We start from the raw sequence: 26,392 nt of genomic DNA on the forward strand, positions 1-26,392 counted from the left end.
ATACTTTGTAGATTGAAGATTACAAGTTAATACCAACACTATACAGGACTTCCAAGTGTTTAAGTAGAATTCTACTTAAGACAAAAATCAGCAGAAATAATACAGAAATTCTACAAATTCACACACATTCTGTAGATTACCAGTTCTGTTAATCTTAGAATGGGTGTCACAAATAACTTCTTAGTTACATTTATCTCAGAGATTTCTTAATAATCTACGTTTGGTTATTTCATACCTTTAGGACCTTTAATGAGCTTTATTTCCATTATTTTTTCTGATACTGGTTTCCGTCGTTTCACGTACAAGCGTACAATAGACCCTGCTTCTTTCAATGCTTCAACTGCTTTGCTATGTGTCACGTCACGAACATCTACTTCATTCACTCGCAATATACAGTCATTGACCCTGAGAAGAAACCCAAAATATTAAAGATAAATAATATTAAAATATCAAATTTTAACTTCAATAATTTTTGTTATTTTAATTTTTAAGGTAAAGAGAATTATTTACTAGAGAAAAAAATATACGAATAAACTGCATGTTAGATTCCACTGTATCAAACACTCACATAAATACTTTCCAAGGGCCAACAAAAGAAACAGTGCAAATAAGAGATTATCACACAAAAATATTATAATGACAGCTGCAATCTGTGTGGTTCTTGTATGCTTATTAAGTGTAAAAATTAAGATACTTTAGAAAAACAGCAAATATTTATTTAGAACTAAGCCGGTGCCAGGTACTTGTAGTGTTTTAACCCTTACTACAACCTGTAAGGTAGATACATATTTGTATCTCCACTTCACAGACGGAGAAACTGAGGCACAAAGAGTTTAAATAATTTTTCCAAGGTCACCTAGAAAATGACTGAGACAGCTGTGACTCAAAAGAAAACTGAGGTTCAGACTGAATACTTTAAGATCAAAAAGACAGTGGTGGCAAAACTGAGATCTATTCACTGATTTATCAAAAAATAATTTTTGATTGCTTTGTCAACCTAGACACTGCATTTAAAAAAAAGTTATTTCTTGAAATTTATTGTGAAGCTAAAGACTATACCATTTAATTAAAAGGCTTCTCATATAAATAATTTATTTTAATTTGACACAGTAATATATTTCTTTAAAGTTTGATTTGTTCCTAATTCTAACTTTTCCCCCCAGCTCTGGTCTCAGTTTAAATTGTATAGCATTCCATTAGGGGAAAAGAATCATCTGAAATTGGGCAGAGAAGGAGAACAAAATACAACTGAAATACTAAAATTGATCCTGATAATCTTCTATGTAATTAGCTTTCTTCAGAGTAAAGAAATTTTGTATGCAAAGACAGCGACAGGTTAGAGTTAGTATTAAAGGGATGTTCTTTAGTGAAACAAATGGGACATAGTAACTTTCATAAAAACACAAACAAAAGGCCAATAACAGAATTGGGAAATAAATGTTTATGTTTACATGAATGGTCAAATTATTAATTTTATATCTAACTAATTTCATTAATACATCACCTGTTGTATCCAGTGAGAAGTTAAGAAACAAGAGGTGCATAAGGTGCCAACAGCCTTAAATGAATTTTTTTGTTTGTTTTTTGTTTTTTTTCTTGAGAGAAAGAAAGAGACAGAAAGAGAGTGTGTATGTGCACATACACACACAGGAACGAATTTTAAGCAAGCTCCATGTATCGAGCCTGGGGCTCCATCTCACAACCCTGGGATTATGACTTGAGCCTAAATCAAAAGTCACACACTCAACTGAGTCACCAAAGCACCCCCAAAAACAGATGTTTTTAACAGATCATATAAAATCCTTAGTCCTAAAACTTCAGACTGTCACCATATAAATAAAAACCAACAAACAAGGGAATACGAAAAGTGCCATAATCTATGGCCTAAGGAAATAACAAAATATGCTAAAGATATCTTCTACAATGGAACACTAAATTTAAACAAATTCAAACAAGCACCCTATATTACCCAATATTACTTTCATTCATTCAATTAAGAAAACATATTAAGATACTTAAAACTTGCATAATTTTTACTTTTTGTGGTATGGGATACAAACTCAGGTATATATCATCACTTGTATCCTAACTAAGTTTATATACATATTTCCCACCAGAAAATAATGGAAAACAGTTTGTGAATGTATTTAAAAATACGAAGGGAATGGGGTGCCTCGATGGCTCAGTTGGTTAAGTGTCTAACTTCAGCTGAGGTCATGATCTCACAGTGTGTGGGTTCGAGCCCTGCGTTGGGCAATGTGCTGACAGCTCGGAGGCTGGAGCCTGCTTCAGATTCTGTCTCCCTCTTTCTCTGCCCTCCCCCACTTACACTCTGTCTCCCTCCCTCTCAAAAATAAACAAACATTAAAAAAGTAATAAAAAATAAAAATACGATTTCTATGAATTTGTTCACATTTAAAACCATCAAATTTATTATTCAAAGTGTTATAATATCAGAGAAACTAAATTCCTGAATGAAAAGAGGGAAACAATGGTTAGAGCACAATTATCTCATTCATTTGTAATTTGAGCATCTACCTTATATTGGTTATTATGATAGTGTTTATTTGTATTGATGCCTTGTTCAATTTGCCTTAAGAAAAATATACAAAGTATGTTCAGCATCACAACATAAAATGCAAAACATACCGTAATCTTCCATCTTGGGCAGCTGCTCCCCCTGCAATAATTTTGGTAATGAAAATACTTGAGTCATCTCCAATGTGTGGGTTGTCCGTACCTCCTGCAATGCTGAAACCAAGCCCTGAATTTCCCTGGGGATAAAGGAAAAAAAAAATTTGAGCCTGAATAAGAATTACCTTTATTGGTAGGTTCCTGTCATTATAGGACCTAGAAACTGTACCGACACAAGGAACACACATAAAAGTATATAGGCAGGGAATATGAAGATTCTAAATTAAGAAATATAAGTAAAACTCCTTTGTCTCTACGAAGAATTCAAAGGTAGGGGCACCTACGTGGCTCAGTCGGTTAAACATCCAACTTCAGCTCAGGTCATGATCTCACGGTTCGTGGGTTTGAGCCCCGTGTCGGGCTCTGTGCTGACAGCTCAGAGCCTGGAGCCTGCTTCGGATTCTGTCTCTCCCTCTCTCTGCCCCTCCCCTGCTCATGCTCTGTTTCTGTCTCTCAAAAAATAAACATTAAAAAAAAAAAAAAATTCAAAGGTATTACTTCTAAGTAGGTACTGAGTACTTTTGGAGTCTAGTCTATGGTTCTTTCTTTAAAAGTGCAGGCAATTTGTACTAGGACAAGTCACCCTTCTGCAGAGGTATTGCTATTAGGCCTCTTTCTTTTAGAATGTATCCACTCATGCTTGGTAAGGCAAATTTCTCTAAGAGTAAAAAACTGATGTGATCTTGCTGCTGCAATTATTTCTGGATAGGTAAAACTAACATTATTTCAGCTTTAAAAAAATGGGGCAGGGAATGGTGTTTTTCTTCTGCTAACCTTGCCATCAGCTTATTTTAAAATGACCAAACTGCATCTGCTAAGTCATCATCCTTGACATGTCCCACTCCCCCATCCCTGACATGTTTAGCCAAGACACACAAATAGCAAAAGATATTTTTTAATACTGAAAGCCCAACATGAGAAATCAAATGGTGAGCTTTCCTGACAACAAAGTCAATTTTGCCAAAGCAGGGCTTTTTACTTGTTTTACATACTATATTTCTGAATAATTTCTTTGAAGAAGTTTCTACTGCTACCAAAAAGTCTTAAAGGACAATTGTTCTAAGCAGTGGTATTTAAAAAATGTTTTTTTGTTTTTGCTTTTTAATGTTCTAACTCTGGCTTTCAGGCAACTCAAACACGCAGATATATCTGAACTGATTACTTAACCGTTAATATTGAACAGCTTAAACATACCTTCTATTATGTGCCCTACAATTCTGTTTTAATATTTTTTTCAGTGTAAACTCTTTAAGAGTTGCTAGAATATCAATAATAGTATCAATAGGTTGTATGAGGTTACCAAGTCACCAAGGTAATCAAGTTCTTTTTTTTAATTTGCTTTTTCAAAAACAGGTATAATTTACACATAACATTGTGTAAATTTAAGGTGTAAAATGTGTTGATCTGACATATTTATATACCGCAATATGATTATAACCATTGCTTTAACTAACATCTCTGTCATGCCACTTAACGGTCATTTCTTTCTGTAATAAGAACATTTACGGTCTAGTCTCTTAGCAATTTTTAAGTATGCAATACAGTCTTATTGACTATAATCACTATGCTGTGCATGAGATCTCCAGAACTTAATTCATCTTCTAGTTGCAAGTTTGTATCTTTTAATAACACCTCTCCAATTCCTGGTACTCAAGTGTTTTAGTGAGTGAAAAAACAAAGTACAGTCCTAACTAAATTTAAAAGGCACGGGAAAGGATGGAAAATGAGTGAGATAAAAAAGTTAGAATTATATGTCAATTATATCTCAAGTAAGGTGGAAAAACACCAAATAAATACCATATTAAAATATGTATAATACATTAATACTATGCTTACTTGAGAGTTACTCATCCATCTTACTTGAACAGGTAATCCAAATTCAGGTAGTGGTACCTGTAATCTAGTACACATGTAAAAAGACCCTTTTAGGTCTATTTGCACTTAGAGTGTTTTCACTCTGGCTTGAAATAAGCAAATCTAATTATCTAGGATTTTAGTTTGAAATATACAGACACTCAGCTACTTAGGAAATTTACTTTTGTAAAACAATTTCCCCAAAATGCTGGTCAGACAAGGTGGTATTACTGAAATATAGCCATCAATTGATTGAAGATCTTCTTTTTTTTAATGTTTATCTTTGTGAGAGAGAGAGAGAGAGAGAGAGAGAGAGAGAGAGAGAGAGAGAGAGAGAGAAGAGAGAGAGAGAGAGAAGAGAGGAAGTGTGCGCGTGAGAGAGACAATGCAAAACAGGGAAGGGGCAGAGAGAGAGGGAGACACAGAATCCGAAGCAGGTTCCAGGATCTGAGCTGTCAGCACAGAACCCGATGCAAGGCTCAAACTTACAAACTGCAAGATCACCTCGCATCCACTAAGTTGGACGCTTAACCGACTGAGCCACCCAGGCACCCCTTGACTGCAGATACTGTTAAGGAGTAAATGATTCAAGAAAATTTACACATCTAACTCATAACCTTAAGTTATATGACTGGGAGAGTTCATAAACTTTCGATAGGATCTTGTCCATTAGAACTATGGCTATTTTTTCTTTTTGCTAAAAAAGAAAACTGATAACAATAACCACATTACTAGGATGCTAAATACTTAGAATCAACAATGTTTTATATGAAAAATAAATAAATGTAAAATTTAGAAACAGAAACATCTGAGAAACTGTTAGACTAGACGAGCCTAAAGGAGACATGATAACTAAATGTAATGTGGTATTCTGGAAGGGATGCTGAATGAGAAAAACATAAAAACTAAGGAAATCCAAATATAGACTTTAGTTAATAATAATGTATCAATATGACTCATTACTTGAAGCAAATGTATTTTAGTAATGTAAGACATTAACAATAGGCAAAACTGAGGCCTGGATAAATGGAAACTCTTGGTATAACTTTTCTGTAAATCTAAAACTATTTTAAATAAAAAGCTTATTTTTTTAAAAAAAGGTTATTAAAAAAAGGCAACATGTTCTAAAAACACCATGGCTAATTTAATAATACGTGAATTTATAAAAGAAACTAATATTACACAGTTCTGTTTTTAAAAGATCTTTTCCTTTTAATTCTATATGAAAGAGCAGTATATTTAAAGAATTCCTTAAAGCAACAGATTTATGCATAAGAAACTTAAGATAATTAAGTTTTTACCCTTTCAAGTGTGATTTCTTCATATTCATAATCTGCATCAGTGCCATTAACCTAATGAGGAAAAAAGAAGTAGCATAGAAATTTAGAGTATAAAATTGGAAATGTCGAGACATAATTTTTGCATGATTTATTAATGCAAACCTGTTAAGTATGATAGTAATCAAATAATTTGGCTTTACTGTAATGATTTTAGGTAAAAATTTCAAAGACTGGAAGAGTACAAATGTGATTAATGAGTTGACATTTATGATATTATAACTTCAAATACTGAAAGGGTATATACAGCTTTTAGTATTATGGAACTCCAACTCTTTTCACTGCCTTGATCCACACATCTAATCAGCTACTAATTCTTACTCATTCACTTTAATTTTTCTGAAAACTATCACCTCTTCATTGTCATCTCTACTACCTTGGTACAAGCCTTTGTTAATTTCTTCTGGATTACTGCCAGTGTAATCTACCCAATCTCTTGGATTAGTATTCTCCACTCCCCAAATCATTCTAATGTGTTTTACACAGATGGATCTTTTCGGAGCCCACGTCTACTAACATACTCCCTCTAAAACTTTCAGAAACTCAAATATAAGGCTCTGTATGAAGTGACCCCAATCTATCATTTAACTTCATTCCTAATATACATAACTCACCTCTTCATGAGCATTACATACCATCAAATTTGAAAAACTTATTACTCTTTCCTTTATATATCTTGCAAGTTCCCACCTCTGCATCTGTTACTTTAGTGTTATCACAAATTTCACTTATGTATTTCATGTCTAAATTTGATGTCCCATTCAAGTCCTTGTTTATATCTTTTTTAAATATTATTATTATTATTATTATTTTTGAGAGAGAGAGAGAGAGGGAGAGAGGGAGAGAGGAGGAGGAGGAGGAGGAGGAGGAGGAGGAGAAGGAGAAGAAAGAACAAACAAGCATGGGAGGGGCAGAGAGAGACAGAGGTAGACACAGAATCTGAAGCACGCTCCAGGCTCTGAGCCGTCAGCACAGAGCCTGACACAGGGCTCGAACCCATGAAATGTGAGATCATGACCTGAGCCGAAGGTGGATGCTCAACTGACTGAGCCACCCAAGCATTCTTGTTTACATCTTATAGACCAAGCACTATCTTATTCCTTCCAATTTATTCCCTACTCCCTCCAGGAAGAATTTCCACAGAGAGAGGGTCACTGGTGAAGGGTGAATGGTCCTTATAATCAGATTAATTTTGGTTCAAGTCTTGCTCTAACATTTCTGATGGGATGAGGCTGCGCAAAATACCCGAGCGAGTCAAATAGGGATTGTGATAAACTGCATTTCTCTAGATGCCTCCCATCCTCCATCCTCCATGCTCTTTTGCAACATGACTAAACCATCCTACCATCAAGAGATGTCATCTAGTTCTCCTTCCATTCAACCTAGGCAGTTCCTAGATGAGCTTTGTTATAAAGAATATGGCACAAATGATGCTGTGTAATATTTACCTTTGTCTTAGAATGCACTTGCTTAGAACTCAGGAGCTATTATGTGAGGAAGCTCAAATAGCATATGAAAAGATTCAAATGAAGGAGAATTGAGGCCCTTGGCCAAAAGCCCCAGTTGCACTCCTAACTAGTAACAAGCATCAACTGCCAGTCATGTGAATGAGACTATTTTGGATCTTCCAGCCTTTTCCAGTACCCCAACGAATATAAAGTGGAAGAACCTTCCAGTTAACCCAGAAATTCATAAGAAATAATGAATTATTTTTTAGCCACTAAGTTTCAGGGTGGTTTGTTAAACAGCAATAGAATAATGAAACAACAGAATAATGAAGTCTTTTGTAAACTACTTTGTTTTCTTCACCATACTGTAAGAAAGTAACACTTAATTCAGGTCCAGTTTAGGTCCTAGGAGTTTTTTTCTTGAGGGCTTTTAAAACTCATCTCTTCTACATTTTTGGGTTCTCATGGCTATAATGGATTCAAGCCCAATTGCTACTGTTTCCTCTTTTTCTCACCTAAAGAGTTTTTCTTCTTGTTTTTGAGATTATGTTTATGAGATTATGTTATATGTTACACATATAATTTTTTTTTTAATCTCAGATTTTGTCGGAGTGCTGACAATACTGCCTCCACCTTTGGCCCACCATCTTGTTCATGTTCACTTGATGACCTCTCAGTGTCATGAGTTCTGGACCCTTTGGAAATTAAGATACATACCTCAGGAATGCCTGCCAAGACCAGGATGAGGCTTGCTTTGGCCTCCCACGAATCTATTGAGATAATATAGTCTTTCCCCTCCCTGATGCACAGGTGGCACCACAAAATCTAATTAAAGTTCGTAGTCAATTAAGTGCATGTGAACCCTCCTCTGATCTCATTACAATGCCCTTCTTTCTTTAAGCCATTTTTTGAAAAGTTTATTGATTTAAATAATCTCTACACCCAATGTGAGGCTTGAACTCACAACCTCGAGATCAAGAGTTGTATCCTCTTCCAACTGAGCCAGCCAGGTGCCCCACTACAATGCCCTTCTGCAAGTCCCATTGCTCTATAAAATCTGTGAACTAAGGTCCAGACGTTGCAGAGAATAGCCATGCAGCTGCCATAGACTGTTGACCACCCGACAGCCATGCAAATAAAAAACTGTGTCAAGTCTAAGGAGTGGTCTGCTTCATTTTTTGGTCTCAAAGTGCCTTCTCAGTTTAGGGGATAGTTTACTGGCCTCCCACCCCCACCTCCTAACAGATTTCTAGGCATCTAGAATGCAAGAGGTTTATACATATACATATACATATATATACATATACATATACATATCCTACCAACTTGACTAGAAGTTCATTCTATCTATCTATCTTAGAGAGAGAGAAAGCATGAGGGAGGGGGCAGAGAGAGAGGGAGACAGAAAATCTTAAGCAGGCACCATGCTCAGTGTGCAGCCTAACGCTCAACCAACAGAGCCACCCAGGTGCTCCGGAAGTCCTTTTTTATGAGTAAAAAACAAACAAACAAACAAACAAACAAAACTCGTATTTGCAGCTACACCATTTTTCTTACTCTAAAGGTTATCTGTATAGTCTTTATTTTCTTGCTAAAAGTCTCAGTCTTTATCAAAGAGGCTTTAATATTACTGATTAATCTATCACATTCTATGCTATTACTTTTTTTTTTATCAATTCTTTATTCTTTCTTTAAAGCTTCTTGAGCTGAACGCCTATTTCATTTATGCTGATTACTCTTCTATTTTTAATATTTATTTTAGAGAGAGAGAGAGTGCAAGCAGGGGAGGAACAGAGAGAGGGAGACACAGAATCCAAAGCAGGCACCAGGCTCTGAGCTGTCAGCACAGAGCCCGACACGGGGCTCAAAACCACCAACCATGAGATCATGACCTGAGCCGAAGTCAGCTGCTCAACTGACTGAGCCATCCAGGTGCCCCAACTCATCCATTAAAGGTAATACATTTTCCTCAGCATATGGCTTTGGCCAAATCCCAGCACTGCTACACTGAGCTCTATTTTTGTTAATTTATTTCTAAATACTCTGAAATTTTATTCTGGAAAACATTTCAACATAAGTGTGCTTATATGGCCCTTTTGATGTCAGTAAGTAAAATTCCTATATTGTGACCTTATGATTTCTGCTTTAAGAAATTTGATATTTTTACCATTAAGCCTTCTCAAAAGGTAAACATATGGTAAATGTACTTCGTGCTTAATTTAATGCTAAGTCATTGATATCTAGTGAGGATTCTAGCTAGATAAGAGTGATCATAAAAAGGTGAAAAGTGATTAGACAATATGGACCCCAAATGACTTTATTTCTAAAGCCTCAATAACTTAAAACTGCTATTTCATATATAGAGACAATTCGATACAACATTACACATACCCAAACTGGGCTTCAAAATGCCGAGTACATTACCAAAGCCAAAAATTACTTTGTAAGTATCACCTCATTGACAATAAAAGTAAAAAAAGCAATGGTGGTCTAATATTTTCAACAGCAATATGTTTTCCAGCAAAACTACAAAATGGTTTGCTTCGCCTTCTTTTTTGTAATTTTATAAAAGGTAAAATTTCCTCTTTTCCAATAGGAAAGAAATGCTTGCCTAATATTTATATTATTATATAAGGTTTATTACTCTCAATTAACAGGATAGGGTGAGAGGTAACATGGGAACAAAATGAGAGAGATCAATCTTCAGGCAAAGTAAATATATTATTAACAAAATAGTTTTTTTTCTTCTTTAAAAATATAAGAGTAGACTTAGAATAGTTCCTGAGAACTGTCATTGCTAATATTTTCTAGGTTTTGAATTTATTCTTATCAACAAAATGGGCTTCTGTAGGTGGTCAAAGCTGGAGCAGAAACTAGAAGTCGACCGGGGTCTGACTGTGAAAGGTCTTGAATGCTGTACTAAGCAATGAGAAATATTCTTTCAAGTTTCTGAGCATCAAGTAGGTTTAACAGATTTTCCAGAAAAGGAAATATGGTAGTATAAAATAAAAATGGAGAGCAAATGGAGAAAAGTAAACTGGTGAACAAATTATGGCAGCAGTCTGGTTGGAAGGCACAAATAGCAAAGACATTTAAGAACAGCTGGTAAATTCCTAAATATTAAAAAAAAAAAAAATTCTAACATATATGGAAAAAAAAAACAACCCTACAGAGCTGTAATCAAGAGCAACTAATCTAAAAAAAACCTGGCCACAAAAGAAAAATAAGATTATACAACATATATCAAAGGCAAATTGTATTCCATTGATCTATCTGGTTTTGGACCAGAACAACGCTGCTTTAATTAATGGTGTCTTATAATATGTTTTATTATTTGGTAGGGAAATCTCTCAGTTACTTTTATTTTAAATTTTACTTGGCTATTTTTGAGTTTTCACTTTCCTATACATCAGCACTGTCCAGTTTCTGTGACAAAATACTTTATAATCTGCCTTGTCCAATACAGTAGTTACTACCCACATATAGTTACTAAGAACTTAAAATGTGGTTAGTGCAACAGAGAAACTAAATTTTAAAGTTCTTCCTTTCTTTTTCTCTCACCCCTTCTCCCTTCCTTTCCCACCTCCTTCCCTGCACCTGAACACACTCTCATTTTGGGAACTATTACTGGTATTATATCAAATTTACAGATTCATCTGGGGAAAATGAGGATCTCTGTGTTATCTTCCTGCTCAGCAATAAGAGCTATTCTCTGTTTACCTAGGTATTCTTTTATGCCATCCGCAAAGTTTTATAGTTTTCTTACTACAAGCTCTATAATTTCCTGTTAAGCTGATTGTTAGGTATTTCATATTTTATTGACAGAGTTAATGGACTCATTTCCAACTAGTTACTGCTAGTATATTGGAATAGCACTTATTAATTATTAAGTTGTAAACTTTTTTTCTTTTTAATATAATTTGCTTTAATTATGGGTACATATATGCCATAAAGAGGCAGAGGAAAAATTGTAACATAGATATCCTCAGTCCCTTACAGACCCAAAGATTTTAATTTTCTCATCAGCCTACACCGATATATCCAAACAGGACAGACAAATCCTGTTACATAGTCAGTATAAGAGTTCTCCAAAGGAAGATTTAAAAGGAGGCTTAATTTACTAATTCCTTGTTGTGTAGGTTCAACTCAGTAATTCCTTTCTAACTATAAGATACTGAAAGTCAAGATTTTATCTATCAGTATTCATGTGACTCATAGTTCCTATTAATATGTAATTTCAATTAAAAACTTCAAAGTCTAAACTATTACAAGGTAAGAATCTAAAAATAAGAATGTATTGGGAAGAAGAAAATGTTCTTCCTAATGAAGAATTAACATAACTAAATACAAAGTATTAACCCCAAAAGAATTTACATTAAGATTTTACTGAATAATGAAGAGCAGCATTTAGGCTGATTTAAAAATATTACAGTTATCAATTACACGATATAGATCGAAAAAGTGAAGCTTTTAGTATGTAAGAAAACTACCAAAGTCCAATCAAATGAATTTTTGTAACCTTCACTATTTGTGGTATGTCTTAAGGAAAAAAAAGACAAACAGATGAAATTATTTCAACAAATTACTTCATTTCCATCTTATTACTGAAATCAGTAAGAACTGAGAATTTTTGTCCTTAACTTTGCCTTCCCCTAACATTTTTTTACTATTTAAAAAAGAATAGGAATGCACAGAGACAGAATCAACCCCAATGCCAATAAAATTATATCAATTAATACTGAAAATCGAGTATAATACAGCATACTTAATGGCAAAAGACTGAAAGCTTTCTCCCAAGGATCAGGAATAAGACAAGGATATTTGCTCTTGCCACTTCTATTAAACACTGAAATAATGGAGGTTCTAGCCAGGGCAATTAGGCTAAATAAATAAATAAATACATACATACATACATTCTGATTGTAAAGGATGAAGTAAAACTATCTCAATTTGCAGATGACATGATCTTATATAAAAAATCCAAATGAATCTACACACTAAAAAACTAATGAATGAGTTCAATAAGGTTGCAGGATATAAGATCAAAATCTATTATGTTTCTAAATGAATTCCTAAAATTCCATTATAGTCTAATACACTAGCAATGAGAAATCCATAAATGAAATTAAGAAAAACAATTCCATTTATAATAGCATTAAAAGAGAAAAATACTCAGGAATAAATATTAAACAAAAGAAGTGTAGGACTCGTACAGTGAAAATTAAAACATTTCGAGAACAATTAAAGTTGTAAACAAATGGAAAGCCATTCTGTGTTCACAGATTAGAAGATATAATATTGATAAGATGGCAATACTGCCCCCATTTACCTACAGTCAAATCAATCCCTACCAAAATCCTAGTTGCCCTTTTGTTGCGTGCAGAAATTGACAAGCTGGTCCTAAAATTTATACAGAAATGGAAAGAACCCAGAGTAGCCAAAACAAGCTTAAAAAGTTGAAGGACTTATACCTTCTGATTTCCAATCTTATTACAAAGCTACAGTAATCAGGACTATGTGGTATTGGCATAAGGATACACATAAAGATCAATAGTAGAGAATTAAGAATCCAGAATAAACCCATATATTAATAACTGATTTCCTACAAGGGTGCCAAGACCATTCAATGTAGAAAGAATAGGCTTTTCAACAAATGGTGATGGTACAATTGGACACCCACATGTAAAAGAATGAGGCTGTACTCTTACCTCCACAATATATAAAAGTAATTCAAAATGGATCAAAGATCTAGATGCAAGAGCTAAAACTATGAAACTCTTAGAGGAAAACCTAAGTGTCCTCATGATTTTGGATTAGGCAGTGTTTTAAAATACAGACTGCAATCAACTATAGTCCAAAAACAGGGAAAAAAGGACTTACAGTCTATAAAATTATGTACCATTTGATTAAAAAAAAAAAGCACAGGAACTACTTCTACTTAAACATCTCTGAAGACATTTCTTTGGAGTAAAAAAATGTTAGATTAGATTCTGCTGTTCTGGTTATTTATCTTTAAGGGCTTTTTAACAAAGTAAGTTTACAGAGAAGCACTAATCAATTTAATACAAAGATAACTATTTTAACATGTGAACATATACATATATGCCTGGGTACTAAAAATCAAGTCACTCAAATAGATTTCTAAAATGACTCTGAATATATGGCATTGTTTAAGTGACTACTAGTCAGAGATAGCCTCTAGTGAAAATTAATCATTAAAAAAATAAACCCTAAATTTCTATTTCAACATTTCTGCTTTGCATAAGTATGGGGAAGAAAACCAAAGAAGGACAGTATTGCTTCACTGACTTTAACAACTACAGCTTAGTGACAGAACATCACAAGTCCAATGTATTAAAGAAAATGAAGATGTTACCTTTGTATATGTATCAAAAACTGAACAGGTAAAGCAGAATTATTTAAATGTGTGGAGGAAATTGAACTTACATAACTCGATGTTTCCAAGCTATCTGTGTTGACCAGTACTGGAGGAGGGTTTGCCTTAAAGAAAGAATTGTAAACGTGTTAGCTTAACAGGAAAATTGACACATTAATTATTAATGTCCATAAATGTTAGAAGCACATGAAAGATTTGCTATTTCTTAAATTTTAATTTTATATGAGCTTTTCATATGTTAATCAATGAGCCAGTTTCCAGCACCAGAAGATGAAAAGAATTAAGTATAAACAGTTAAATTTGATTTGCTTTTGAGAAATAAATTATTTCTGCTAAAACAGACATAATTTTCTTAAGATCTGTGAGAAAGTTAACCAGCCTTCTAAAAAAATTCACAAATATTCTTTGTATAAGAACTCTTCCTTGGTAATGCAAGCTGGTGTAGCCACTCTGGAAAACAGTATGGAGGTTCCTCAAAAAACTAAAAATAGAACTACCCTACGACCCAGCAATTGCACTACTAGGCATTTATCCATGGGATACAGGTGTGCTGTTTCGAAGGGACACATGCACCCCCATGTTTATAGCAGCACTATCAACAATAGCCAAAGTATGGAAAGAGCCCAAATGTCTACTGATGGATGAATGGATAAAGAAGATGTGGTATGTATATATATATATATATATATATATATATATATATATACACACACACACACACACACACACACACACATATATATGATATATATATAATAATCTTATACCTAATACACACACACACACACACACACACACACACACACACACACTGGAGTATTACTTGGCAATCAAAAAGAATGAAATCTTGCCATTTGCAACTACGTGGATGGAACTGGAGGGTATTATGCTAAGTGAAATAAGTCAGAGAGAGACAAAAATCTTATGACTTCACTCATATGAGGACCTTAAGAGACAAAACAGATGAACATAAGAGAAGGGAAACAAAAATAATATAAAAACAGGAAGGGGGATAAAACAGAAGAGACTCATAAATACGGAGAACAAACAGAGGGATACAGGAGGAGATGTGGGAGGGGGGGATGGGCTAAATGGGTAAGGGGCACTAAGGAATCTACTGAAATCACTGTTGCACTATAGGCTAATTTGGATGTAAATTTAAAAATAAATAAATAAATTAATTAATTAAATAAAATTTAAAAATAAAATATCCACCATATGCTAACTTGGATATAAATTAAAAATTTTTTTAATTAAAAAAATATTTAAAAAATGTAATAAGCATTTAGTTACATTTTACTTGTTCTTTACACTTAAATTTAAGGGTTCTACTATTATATCACAGTTCCCAGAAAATATGACATATAACATTGCTGCTTTAATGAAGTTAATAATTTCTTAGGCCTAAAACTTTGCTATTTGAAATAATCTTCTCTGTCATTTGAAAAGTGTACACCCTCTCTTTATTTCTCAAAAATGCTGCCAGTTTGTCCCTTCCTATTGAAACTTTCTAATAAAATTATTTTAATAAAGTTATTTATTGCCATAGAAAGAGAAAAAAAAAAAGAACTCTTCCTGAGTTGTCAGAAATCATTAGTTTTTCTATTCCCAAGAAGAAGTTTTTCTATTACCACGAAGATTCCAATCTTTTATCACCCAGAAAAAAAAAATCTCTATTTTCAGTTGTAATTATCGCTTTCCACCCGTTATTCTAGACAACTCACTGAATAACAATGGTCAAAAATTCAAGAGCAAAACAAACAAAAAAACAAGTAGAATAACATATCTCTAATTATGTATGGATTGAAAAAGGCATGGTTTTCTGGGTAAGCTGGAAAGTAATTATTATGTAGATGAAATAAAATTTAAAGAATAAAATGCAATAAACACCAAATGAAAAACATATCCAGACATACATACCAGAAACGTATGTGATCCCCCCTCAAAATTATCTTTCTTCTATATGAGTATAAATGTACCATATCAAATGACATTTACATACATTCAAAAAGACAACTATCCTTTAAACAAATTTTAGGATATGTTTATAAACATTAATAGTTCTGCTATCCCAATTAACTAAAGAATTATACATAAAACCTACATGAAAGAAACATTATACACAAAATAACCATCTTCTTCCAAGTATACGGGCATTTCTAAGAGGTAAGTGTTCAGAGTTCAAATGTTTTAGGCCATTTTCAGCAAAGTACTACATCTGGATGATAATGCGATAAAATGCTTAAAGACAACACAGTTGCATGGTTAAACAACCATATAATATGCAACTGGGCTACATGAAGCAGATTAAAAATGAGAATATTTTATTATATATAAAATTATATATTATAAAAATATTATATATAAAAATTAAATATACTTTCCATGCAGTTCTACCTTTGAATGTAATAATCTATTTTCAGATGATTTAGTGAAAACCAAATCTATGAAGTACAAATACTAGTTATATAAGATTATTAGGTAAAACTAGTCAACTTACAGACATTTGAGATTTTATGAGTATCTGAAATTATTCATCTCCCAGTGACCCATTGAGATTCCTCAAATTCATAATATTTCACTTCATTAAAAAAATTAAGGGCACAACTTTACCTTATTTTGCTCAAGCAATTACAGAGGATAGCAAGAAAGAAAAGGGTACACAAAAAAAAGTCACAAAAGAAGTTACATTCTTCAAAAATTAAGGCAACAAAGCCTTTTGGTTCCCTCTGCCCATTTATTAACAAACATACAATGAAAAAAGTCTGTTATAATCATCATTGCACAGAAGTTATCTTTTGATTCTAGTCATATAAAAAGTCTATCTGATATTGAATGATACAATGCGTTAAATACACTTCAAATAAAATAATGACAATGAGAGGTCAGGAATGAGAGGGATTATGGATCATATGAGTGCACGTGAGTTGATGATTGCTGGAGTTTAGTGATGAGTATACATGGGAATTCACCTTATTACTACTGCCTCTACATGTAAGGACTTTTGAAATTTCTTTACATTTCATTACATTTCTTTACATTTCATTTACATTTTCTACATGCTGAAATTTTTCATAGTAAAAAGTAAAGCAAAAAAATTATATTGAGACAACTATTCAGTTTGTGGGATGTGAATAACTAAGACAGTTGTGAAATACTATAGGTTAGAGTTGCTATTAAGATATTAGCATTCACATCATAAAGCTGATTTCAACTTTAAAGTTCAGTTCAAAATAAAAAATATAGATGAGTGGAATAATCTGTAATTTTGACTTAAAGAACACAGTAATATATAATAAAGTTATGTTTATATGTATCTTATAATTAACGTGGGAATGATCATATTTGAAGGGAAATGATGCTAATAACATGAAATTGGACAAAAACCAGGAATGTTCACATTGAGGATTAGGCAAGAATTTCAACCAAAAGTACTATCAGGATAAGAAAACCTAGCCATTTAAAAAGATCATAAAAGATGGTCTCAAATAGAGCCTATAATAAATGAAGCACAAGAGGCATGATCTGACTGCCTCAAGTTTAACTGCCTAAAATAAAGAAAAAATATTTAAGACTGTGTTAGAAGGTAGAGAATTAAAACATTTAATTTGGAATACACTATACTCTTACTTAATCACTTGAGATTTTCTAAATTCTTGTATCACAAAATACAGAAATAGCATCTGACAAAGTAATCCTCCAAAGCTCTCAAGGAGGTAGGAATGAAAATTAAACGGGTAGCACAATCTTAATGTGTTTGAAGGGTATGATAAACAATGCAGAAAGACACAATACCCTAGCAACAAAAAGCTAAAGAACAGGTTACTTCTGAAGGGAGAGATGCAGAAAAACTTGGCCACAGAAAGTACATACTTTCAAACAGCTGAGGTAGGAAGAACACTAAAATCAGAAATGGTAGCAAATCTGGTTAGCTTAAGACCTTGGGATCTGTAAATGGGATAGTGGGTAGCAGAACAGGTGACATGAAATTATCAGCTCTGCTTAGGAGTCAAACAAAAAAACTTAAGAAGAATCTATTTGAAAATTATTTCAAATGAAGAAAAACTCTTCCCTGCACCTCACTTCAAATGACATCAAAAGACTTGGTTCTAATGATGTTTCTATCTCACTCTACTATTCAGTAACTCTGACTGTATAGGTAAGTCATAAGTGTTCTTGAAACTCATTTTCTCCATCTATAAAGGGACAGCAACACATGCCTTTACCCAAGAGGACTGTGTGAGGATTCAGCAAATAGTAAAGGAAAATTTGTTGTCAACCATAGAAACCAACATATACCGTTGTATATAGTATATATAACAACATATACCATTGTGTATGTTTCAACTAGGACAATAATAAAGTCCTACAATTCACTTAGAGATTTACTAAAGGGAGAAGGGATATTCCAAAAAGAGGAACTAACAAACCCCTGAGAATTTGACCCAAGTATCAATAACAAGACTCAAACATAATTTTGCTCATCCAAATTTTTACTATTCCATCTCATTAATAACGGGCCTCATAGGGATTGCTGCTGTAACACAATGCAGCATTCTTACACAATTTCAGAAAGCAGTATTACATTAAAAAAAACAAACTGTTAAAATAATTCTAAAATCTCGTTATTTAAAACAGGCCAAAATTAGGAGTTTAGAAAATGTGTTTATGCTGTGCATTGTATTTCTCCTTCTTACTATTTATCAAAGTTTCATTATGTTATTTGCTTAATGACAGTCTCCTTCTCTCCTACTAAATTATAAAAAAAGTGTTTTTTCATATGAAGAACTTACAAATCCCAGAACACATCTTGGATTCTAATTTGAGACATTGCATTAAAAAAGTTAAATGCTATCACTTAGGTGATCAATTTAAGTTAGAGTGAATGTAAAAATAAATAGGATGGATTCTGAGAAGATGGCAAAATAGGAAGCAACACAAATTTGTCATCTAGACAACAACTGCACTGGCAGAATCTATCTGATATATCTATTTTGAAATTCTACTGAATCCCAGAATAGGCTATAGGAGGCTTGCAACTTCAGGGGAAGTACTGGATGGTAAATTGTAGTTAATTCAATCATCTCAGCTCTTAGCACAGTAGCAGCTGTCCAACTCCCACCCCTCTGCCCTGTAACAGTTAGCTGTGCAAGTGTTCTTGGAGTTGCTGGCACAAAACTTGCACAAACTAGGAGGGACAAAAAACCTACTCTCCAAATATAGGGGATCTGTGCTCTGATTGCTAACTGCTGCTTCTGATCACAGAGGTGCAGACAAAGAAGCAGTGGCCATTACTGTCGTCTTCCCATTGATACAAGTCCCTCCCCCTCTGGTTCAAGTGACATCCAGAGGATTTAAAGGGCAAACATCTCCTCCCACCATTTCATTTTTCTATTTTTCCCCTTTTGAGAGTCAGACACAGACACCTAGGATATTCAAAAGTAGTCACATATATAAGGGAAATTAGAAAGCCACTGTACCTGTCCAGGGAAGGTTTAGGCAAAGAAAAGACCTAAGGAAGACCTTAAGTTTGTACTGCAGACTGATTTCTTGGCACAGAGCTAGCCTACAACAATTAAAACAGTAACAACAATAACAAAAATAAAAACAAAAAACAGTAAACCTTAGGAAACAGGAGAACTTGATTTCCAGAGTTAAAGCATCATAGGAGTCAAATGTCCAGTTTTCAGCAAAGAAACGAAAGGCATGCCAAGAAACAGTAAAGAGTGGCCCATTCAAAGGAGAAAAAGAAAGAACGAAAGAAAAAAGATAAACTGCCTTTAAAAAAACCTGGTGGCAGACCTACTAGACAAAGACTTTGAAACAACCATATTAAATATGTTTAAGGAACTAAAAGGGAAAGTAGACAAAATGAAATATGGGGAAATTTATAATAGGTAAAATGGAAAAATCTATAAAAAATAAAAAAGTTAAAAGGAAATTCTGGGGTTGAAAAGTTCAATAATAGAAATGAAAAATTCAATAGAGTAATTCAAAGGCAGATGCAAGCAGGCAGAAGAATTAACAAACTTGAAGATAGGACAGTGGAAATTAAGTCTGAGAACAGAAAAACAAAAACAAAAACAAAAACAAAAACAAAACTAAAGAAAAATCACCAGATTCTAAGGGACCTAGGGCCACCATGAAGAGGACCAACACACACCTCATGGACGTCTGTCTCAGAAGAGGAGAGATCAAGGAACAGAAAAAATATCTGAAGAAATAATGGCCAAAACATTCGCAAATATGATAAAAACAACACTATCACCACATGAGTACAAACATCCAAGAAGCTCCACAAACTCATGGTAGGATGATTCACATCGAGACATATTATAATCAAATTGTTGAAAGACGGGGGTGCCTGGGTGGTTCATTTGGTTAAGCATCCAACTCTTGGTTTCAGCTCATGATCTCTCAGCTTTGTGGATTCGAGCCCTGCGTTGGGCTCTGTGCTGGCATGGTAGAACCTGCTTGGGATTCTCTCTCTTCCTCTCTCTCTGCCCTTCCCCCAACTTGTGCCATCTCTGTCTCTCTCAAAATAAACTTTAAAAAAAAATTGTTGAAAGACAAAAAGAATTTTGAGAGCAGCAAGAAAAAAGTGACTTATTACATACAAGGGATCTTCAATAAGATTATCAACAAATTTCTCATCAGAAACTCGAGGTGAGAAGGCAGTGGGCTGATATATATATTTAAAGTACTAAAAGAAACCCCTTGTCAACCAAGAACCCTATCTCTGGTAAAACTGTCCTTCAAATGTGAGGGAGGAATTAAAATATTCCCAGATAAACAAAAGCTGAAGGAGATCATTACCAGTAGAGCTGTCCTGAAAAAAATAGAAAACCAAAAACAAATGCTAATGAGAGTCTTGCAGGTGGAAATGATAGGACACCAGAGTGTAACTCAAGGTGTTTGAAGCAATAAAGATCTCAGTAAAGATAACTATAAGGGCAATTATAAAAGCAAATATTATTGTCACAGTGCTTTTTATTTTCTACATATTCTTAGAGGAAATACTTTCAGTCTTTCACCACTGAGTACAATGTCTGCAGTGGGTTTTTCACAAGGGAAAGGTGAAAAGAGTTCTGTAGATGAATGACAGTGATGGTTGCACAAAAATGAATGTACTTACTACCAATGATATATAAACTTAAAAATGGTTTTAAGATGGTAAATTTTTACATTATGTGTATCTTACCACAACTAAAAATTTGGAAAAATATATGACCTCAAACTAATTATGAAAATGTATCAAACACAAATTGAAATATATTCTACAAAATAACTAGCTAGTTTTCTTCTAAAATGCCACATTCATGGAAGACATACAGTGGGGGCTACTCCAGGTTAAAGGAGACTACAGTGTCATGAAGGCAATGTGTAATCTTAGACTGGCCAAAGATCTATTTTTGTTTCTCCTATAAAGAATATTATTGGGGCAACTGGCAAAATATAATTAAGGTCTACAGATTAATCTGATACTAGTTTTATGTTAATGTTCATTTTCTAATATAGCTCACTGTACTATGGTAATACTTTTGTTCTTATGAAAAAATATTTAGTGTTATAAAATATTTGTATTTAGAGGCAAAAGGGGCATGAGAGAAACTTCCTTTGAAATGATTCATAAAAAATATTTTAATTATATAGGAAGAGAAATGATAAAGCAAATATGGTAGGTAAAAATATTAAGAATTAGGGGAGCTAGGTAAAGGTATGTGGGATTTCACTGCACTATTTAAAAAAAAAATTTTTTTTAACATTTATTCATTTTTGAGAGAGAGACAGAGACAGAGCATGAGCAGGGAAGGGGCAGAGAGAGGGAGACAGAATCTGAAGCAGGCTCCAGGCTCTGAGCTGTCAGCACAGAACCTGACACGGGGCTTGAACTCACAAACTGCGAGATCATGACCTGAGCCAAAGTCGGATGCTCAACCGACTGAGCCAACCAGGTGCCCTGGAAAAAAAAAATGTTTTTTAATGTTTATTTCTGACAGAGAGGAACAGAGTGTGAGCAGGGGAGGGCAGAGAGAGGGAGACACAGAATCTGAAGCAGGCTCCAGGCTCTGATCTGTCAGCACAGAGCCTGACGTGAGGATGAACTCACAAACCATGAGACAGATGATGACCTCAGCCAAACTTTACTGACTTAACTAATTGAGCCACCTAGGTGCCCCTCATTGCACTATGAATGCAATTTTCTTAAGTCTGAAGTGATATGAAAATAATATAAAACAAATTTAATAAAAAACCCAAAATATAAGCAGAATAAGGGCACTGCAGTCAGTTATTAGTGTGTAGTTAAAAAGGCTCATCAAGGTAACTTGAAGCATGCTTTCCTATTTAGGATTACCAATAAAATGAAAATGTATTAGGTCATACTTTAGATTATACTAAAGATCAAATTAGCTACGATTCAATACTCAAATGTCTTGTGAAAGCTGTATGGTCCAAAAGTGATAAAAAATGGTCTGCACTGGATATATCTGTAATGTAACTACTCTCATGTCATGTTAGAGTTGTAAACTTGTCCCTTGCACAGACAGTAGGCTCCTAGAGAACAAGGCCAATGTTATATTTATATCTTAGTAGCTACAGGACTGGAACAATAAACAAAAAAATTGAATGAACATCAATCCCTCCAAAACACATATTTGAGTGTGTACAAAAAATTTTACACACACAAATTAGCCATAAAGCATTTTCAACTATACCTTAGTTACACGACAGATCCCCACAACAGGTTCAAATAAAGGTCTAAAGCATCTGGTTTTATTTTATTTATTTTTTTTAACGTTTATTTACTTTTGAGACATAGAGAGACAGAGCATGAACAGGGGAGGGGCAGAGAGAGAGGGAGACACAGAATCTGAAACGGGCTCCAGGCTCTGAGCTGTCAGCACAGAGCCCGACGCGGGGCTCGAACTCACGGACCGTGAGATCATGACCTGAGCCAAAGTTGGATGCTTAACTGACTGAACCACCCAGGCGCCCCATAAAGCATCTGGTTTTAAATCAGAGTATTTCCTCTGGGGTAGAAAAAGACATTTAATAGGTCAGTATCTATGTGGAGTACTGGAGCTACAAGAAACTGAGTAGTTTCCCCACTATCACACAGCCAGAAAGGGGTGACGCCAGGAAGTGGTAGTCAAGTCTCACTATGAAGTCCATGCTCTTCATGCATCTTCAGCAGCAATTCATTATGCCTTTCTCCATACCACTATGTGGAGGGCTTTCATAAAATGTAAATGACGTGATCAATATAAAGATAATCTGAAAAGTATAAAAATTCTACAAATGATTAGACTATATCTATCTATCTATCTATCTATCTATCTATCTATCTATCTATCTACCGATAGATAGATACAGAGTCTGTAATAAGGCTATCTATATATATATCTATACATAGCTATCTAATTTGCTTAATCCTCAAATTCATTAAAAAATTTTTTTTAAAAATTTTTTTTGAGAGACAGAGAGAGTGAGCAGGGGAGGGGTAGAGAGAGAGGGAGAGGGAAAGAGAATCCCAAGCAGGCTCCACACTGTCAGCCTTGAGACCAATGCGGGGCTTGAACTCATGAACCATGAGATCATGACCTGAGCTGAAATCAAGAGTCAGATGCTTATTAACCAACTGAGCCACCCAGGCGCCCCTCCTCAAACTCATTTTAAATTACTCAGGGAGGCATTATTCCCCATTTTAACAGATGAAGGGAGTATAAAATGTAGAGGTTAAGTAACTTGTTTGAATTGCACAGGTAGGACTAGACTCCAAATCTTGCGTCTTCTTCTATTTCTATGACATCCTGATGCATCTAAAATGTAAAGCAGTAGATCTTTAGAAGAAAAACTATTTCCATTTAAAATGGTAAAATAAGGGGGGTGCCTGGGTGGGTCAACCAGTTAATAAGCATCTGACTTCAGCTCAGGTCATGATCTCATGGTTCTTGAGTTTGTGAATTTGAGCTTCTGCGTTGAGCTCTCTGCTGTTGGCACAGAGCCTGCTTTGGATCCTCTGATAGCCCCTCTCTCTGTCCCTCCTCTGCTCACTTTCTCTCAAAAATAAATAAACATTAAAAAATGTTAAAATTAGGTTATCTATTAAGTAAGGCTTTCAAATTTATTTGAGGACATTTTAACCAGTTACACTAATTTTAAAATGTACATGTTATACTTGATTAATCAGGAAAAGGCTTACTGATTGTGGAAAGTGAGGCACACCCTATAGGCTTCTCACATTATACAACATAAATTATTAATCTACCCCACATGCACTTTCGTAGTGTATTTAAAACCTAAAATGAGGCTAAGGAGAACAAATAAGCCTTTCTCTTGTGCACATACCCTCATTTGTTTTTCTAACTTGTTCCCTGGTTTACTGTCTCAAAGAAATATGAAATAACACTAATAATATGAATAGCCAAGATCATGTGCTAGTTGCACATACATTACTATTCTTCCAATCACTGTAAAACATCTCAAGTTAGTATTACAATCATCTTCAGTGTTACAGATGAGTAAACAGTGTGGTTAAGCAAACTGCTCAGAGTTATACAGCTGGTAAAGTGGTAGGACTGGAATTCCAAACTAGATCAATCTGACTGTAAGACCTCTCATTTATAACCACAAGGCTATGCAACATCTCCACAATTTCCAAATGTAGTGTGATGCTGTCAGGGACACTTGGAGTAAATAAATCAGAGGTCTCTGAGCAGGAAAGGACAAGTTCCTCATGGAATGTAAGAACAAAAACTACTATAAAATTTCAAAGGATTCTAGGAAACTCAACATCAAAAGATGAAGTGACAAGAGTAAAATAAACTTTCAAATCCCCTACTTAAAAAAATATATTATACTACTAAATCTTAGATGCTTGAAGAGATGTTACACTATTACAATAACACATAGGCTGCTTACTTAGAATTGTATTTTACTTATAAATTCAATTCCTCTCTTCAACAGAGAGGAAAAAATCCATTTGGACTTATCTGTTAAATTCTTGGTGGATTTACAATGATTTAATTTTTAATGATTTTCATAAAGGCTGAAAGATTAGGTAGAAGAAGTAACATAATACAAACATAATACAAAGACTACAGTCTTAGTGTAGTATCTGTAATTTCCCCTAGAATCCCATTTTGTTCCTTTTTCATTTTTTAGGAGGGGAAGGGCACTGAAATAAGTAATCACAATTGAGATCCCATTTTTACTCCCAACGGGGAATTTACTTCAAAACTGTTTACACAATAGGGGAACCTCAGCCGTCTGACTTCGGCTCAGGTCATGATCTCGTGGTTCCTGAGTTCGAGCCCCAAATTGGGCTCACAGCTATCAGCCTGTCAGCGCAGACTGCTTCAGGTCCTGTGTCCCCCTCTCTCTGCCCTTCCCCCACCTGCACTCTCCCCTTCCAAAATCCTAAAAAATGGTGTTTACACAATAAACATACTATTTTTATCTCCATTTTATGCTACAGATCAGTAATAGTAAAAATAGCTAAAGATGCATTTATTTGTACTTTGTATGAGATTGAGATTGGTCACAACAGAATAATACTATCATTATTTTGACTTTGAATGATGTTGTTAATGTTTTAAAACTACTAAAGCTCCTAAGCTAAAAAAGTTCAGATTCTCTGACATTTGGCTATTATTTCATTTTATTTTTTGACTGTCATATGTTACCTTTTTAAAAAGAAAATTTTATTTTAGAATAATTTTAAATTCACAGAAAAGTTGCAAAGATAGAAGAGTTCCCACATACTTTACATATATGAGTTCTTATTTTTAACTAATAAATGTGAATGTTACCTAACCAAATGATAGAAAAATATTTCCAAAGAAGATAAATATATATCGGGAAAAAAAAGCTATATAAAATGACACATCTACTATAATATGAGGATGACGACTTTTATTATCTTTAGAAACTAAAATTCCTAAAGCAAATAAAAACTGGTTTAAACAATTTACAAGTACAAAAGGCATGATAACGAATCTAAGGAAGTTTAATATTATGAAGTTCAGAATGTGTCCTATTTCATAGTTAACCTAAAAATATGGCAAGTATTGAACCCATTTTATATTAAATCCCAAATATTTAATTCTCTAAAAACACCAACTGAACCCCAAAGTGAATTACTAAGTCTAACAAAGAAACAGTTAAAACAATTTGAAAAGAATATAAATGAAACATTAAAAGCAAATGAAATTTTTATAAAGAAAAAAGAAACTAATAAAAACCTGTGGTATGGTGGGTAGGATGACAGTATTCTCAGCAGGGACTGGCAGGACAGGGATCACAGGGACAGTGGGAGAAGAGGGAGGTACAGCTTCTGTTGGCTAAAAATCATCAACGACAAAAAATCAGGAAAATACCAAAATAAAAGAAAAACACATAACAAAGTTTGTCATATAGTTTTCAGAAATAACTGAGAAATAAGTAAAATATTAATATGTAACTTTAATTGAGAAAATGCTCTCCAGAAATTACTTTAGAAATCATTATATGACTACTAAAAATTTTAGTAACTATAATTAAAATGGGTGACTACTTTCTAGATGCTTAAATGAAAATAATAAAAGATAGTGACCTAGACTATATTCCTCTTCTAGGAGACAAAACACTCACTTTATAGACTACAAAACATTTTTCCAGCA

At 34.0% G+C, this 26,392-nt stretch overlaps 1 protein-coding gene across 10 annotated transcripts in view; it reads right to left on the minus strand.

The window, feature by feature from the left end:
• Positions 1–26,392, minus strand: part of DLG1 (discs large MAGUK scaffold protein 1) — a 272,975-nt gene that overhangs the window by 97,264 nt on the left and 149,319 nt on the right. For 7 of the 10 annotated variants that reach the window (XM_042956289.1, XM_042956288.1, XM_007090975.3 and 4 more), the window contains 5 exons: positions 25,976–26,074; positions 13,781–13,834; positions 5,850–5,900; positions 2,650–2,774; positions 236–405 (listed from right to left, as the gene is read on the minus strand). In XM_042956289.1, coding sequence (XP_042812223.1) covers positions 236–405; positions 2,650–2,774; positions 5,850–5,900; positions 13,781–13,834; positions 25,976–26,074 — 499 coding nt within the window. The remainder of the gene's footprint in view (positions 1–235; positions 406–2,649; positions 2,775–5,849; positions 5,901–13,780; positions 13,835–25,975; positions 26,075–26,392) is intronic. The other 3 variants (XM_042956292.1, XM_015541483.2, XM_042956291.1) reach the window with 1 other exon arrangement.

This window comes from Panthera tigris, chromosome C2 (genome assembly GCF_018350195.1).
Source record: "Panthera tigris isolate Pti1 chromosome C2, P.tigris_Pti1_mat1.1, whole genome shotgun sequence".
Taxonomy (NCBI): domain Eukaryota; kingdom Metazoa; phylum Chordata; class Mammalia; order Carnivora; family Felidae; genus Panthera; species Panthera tigris.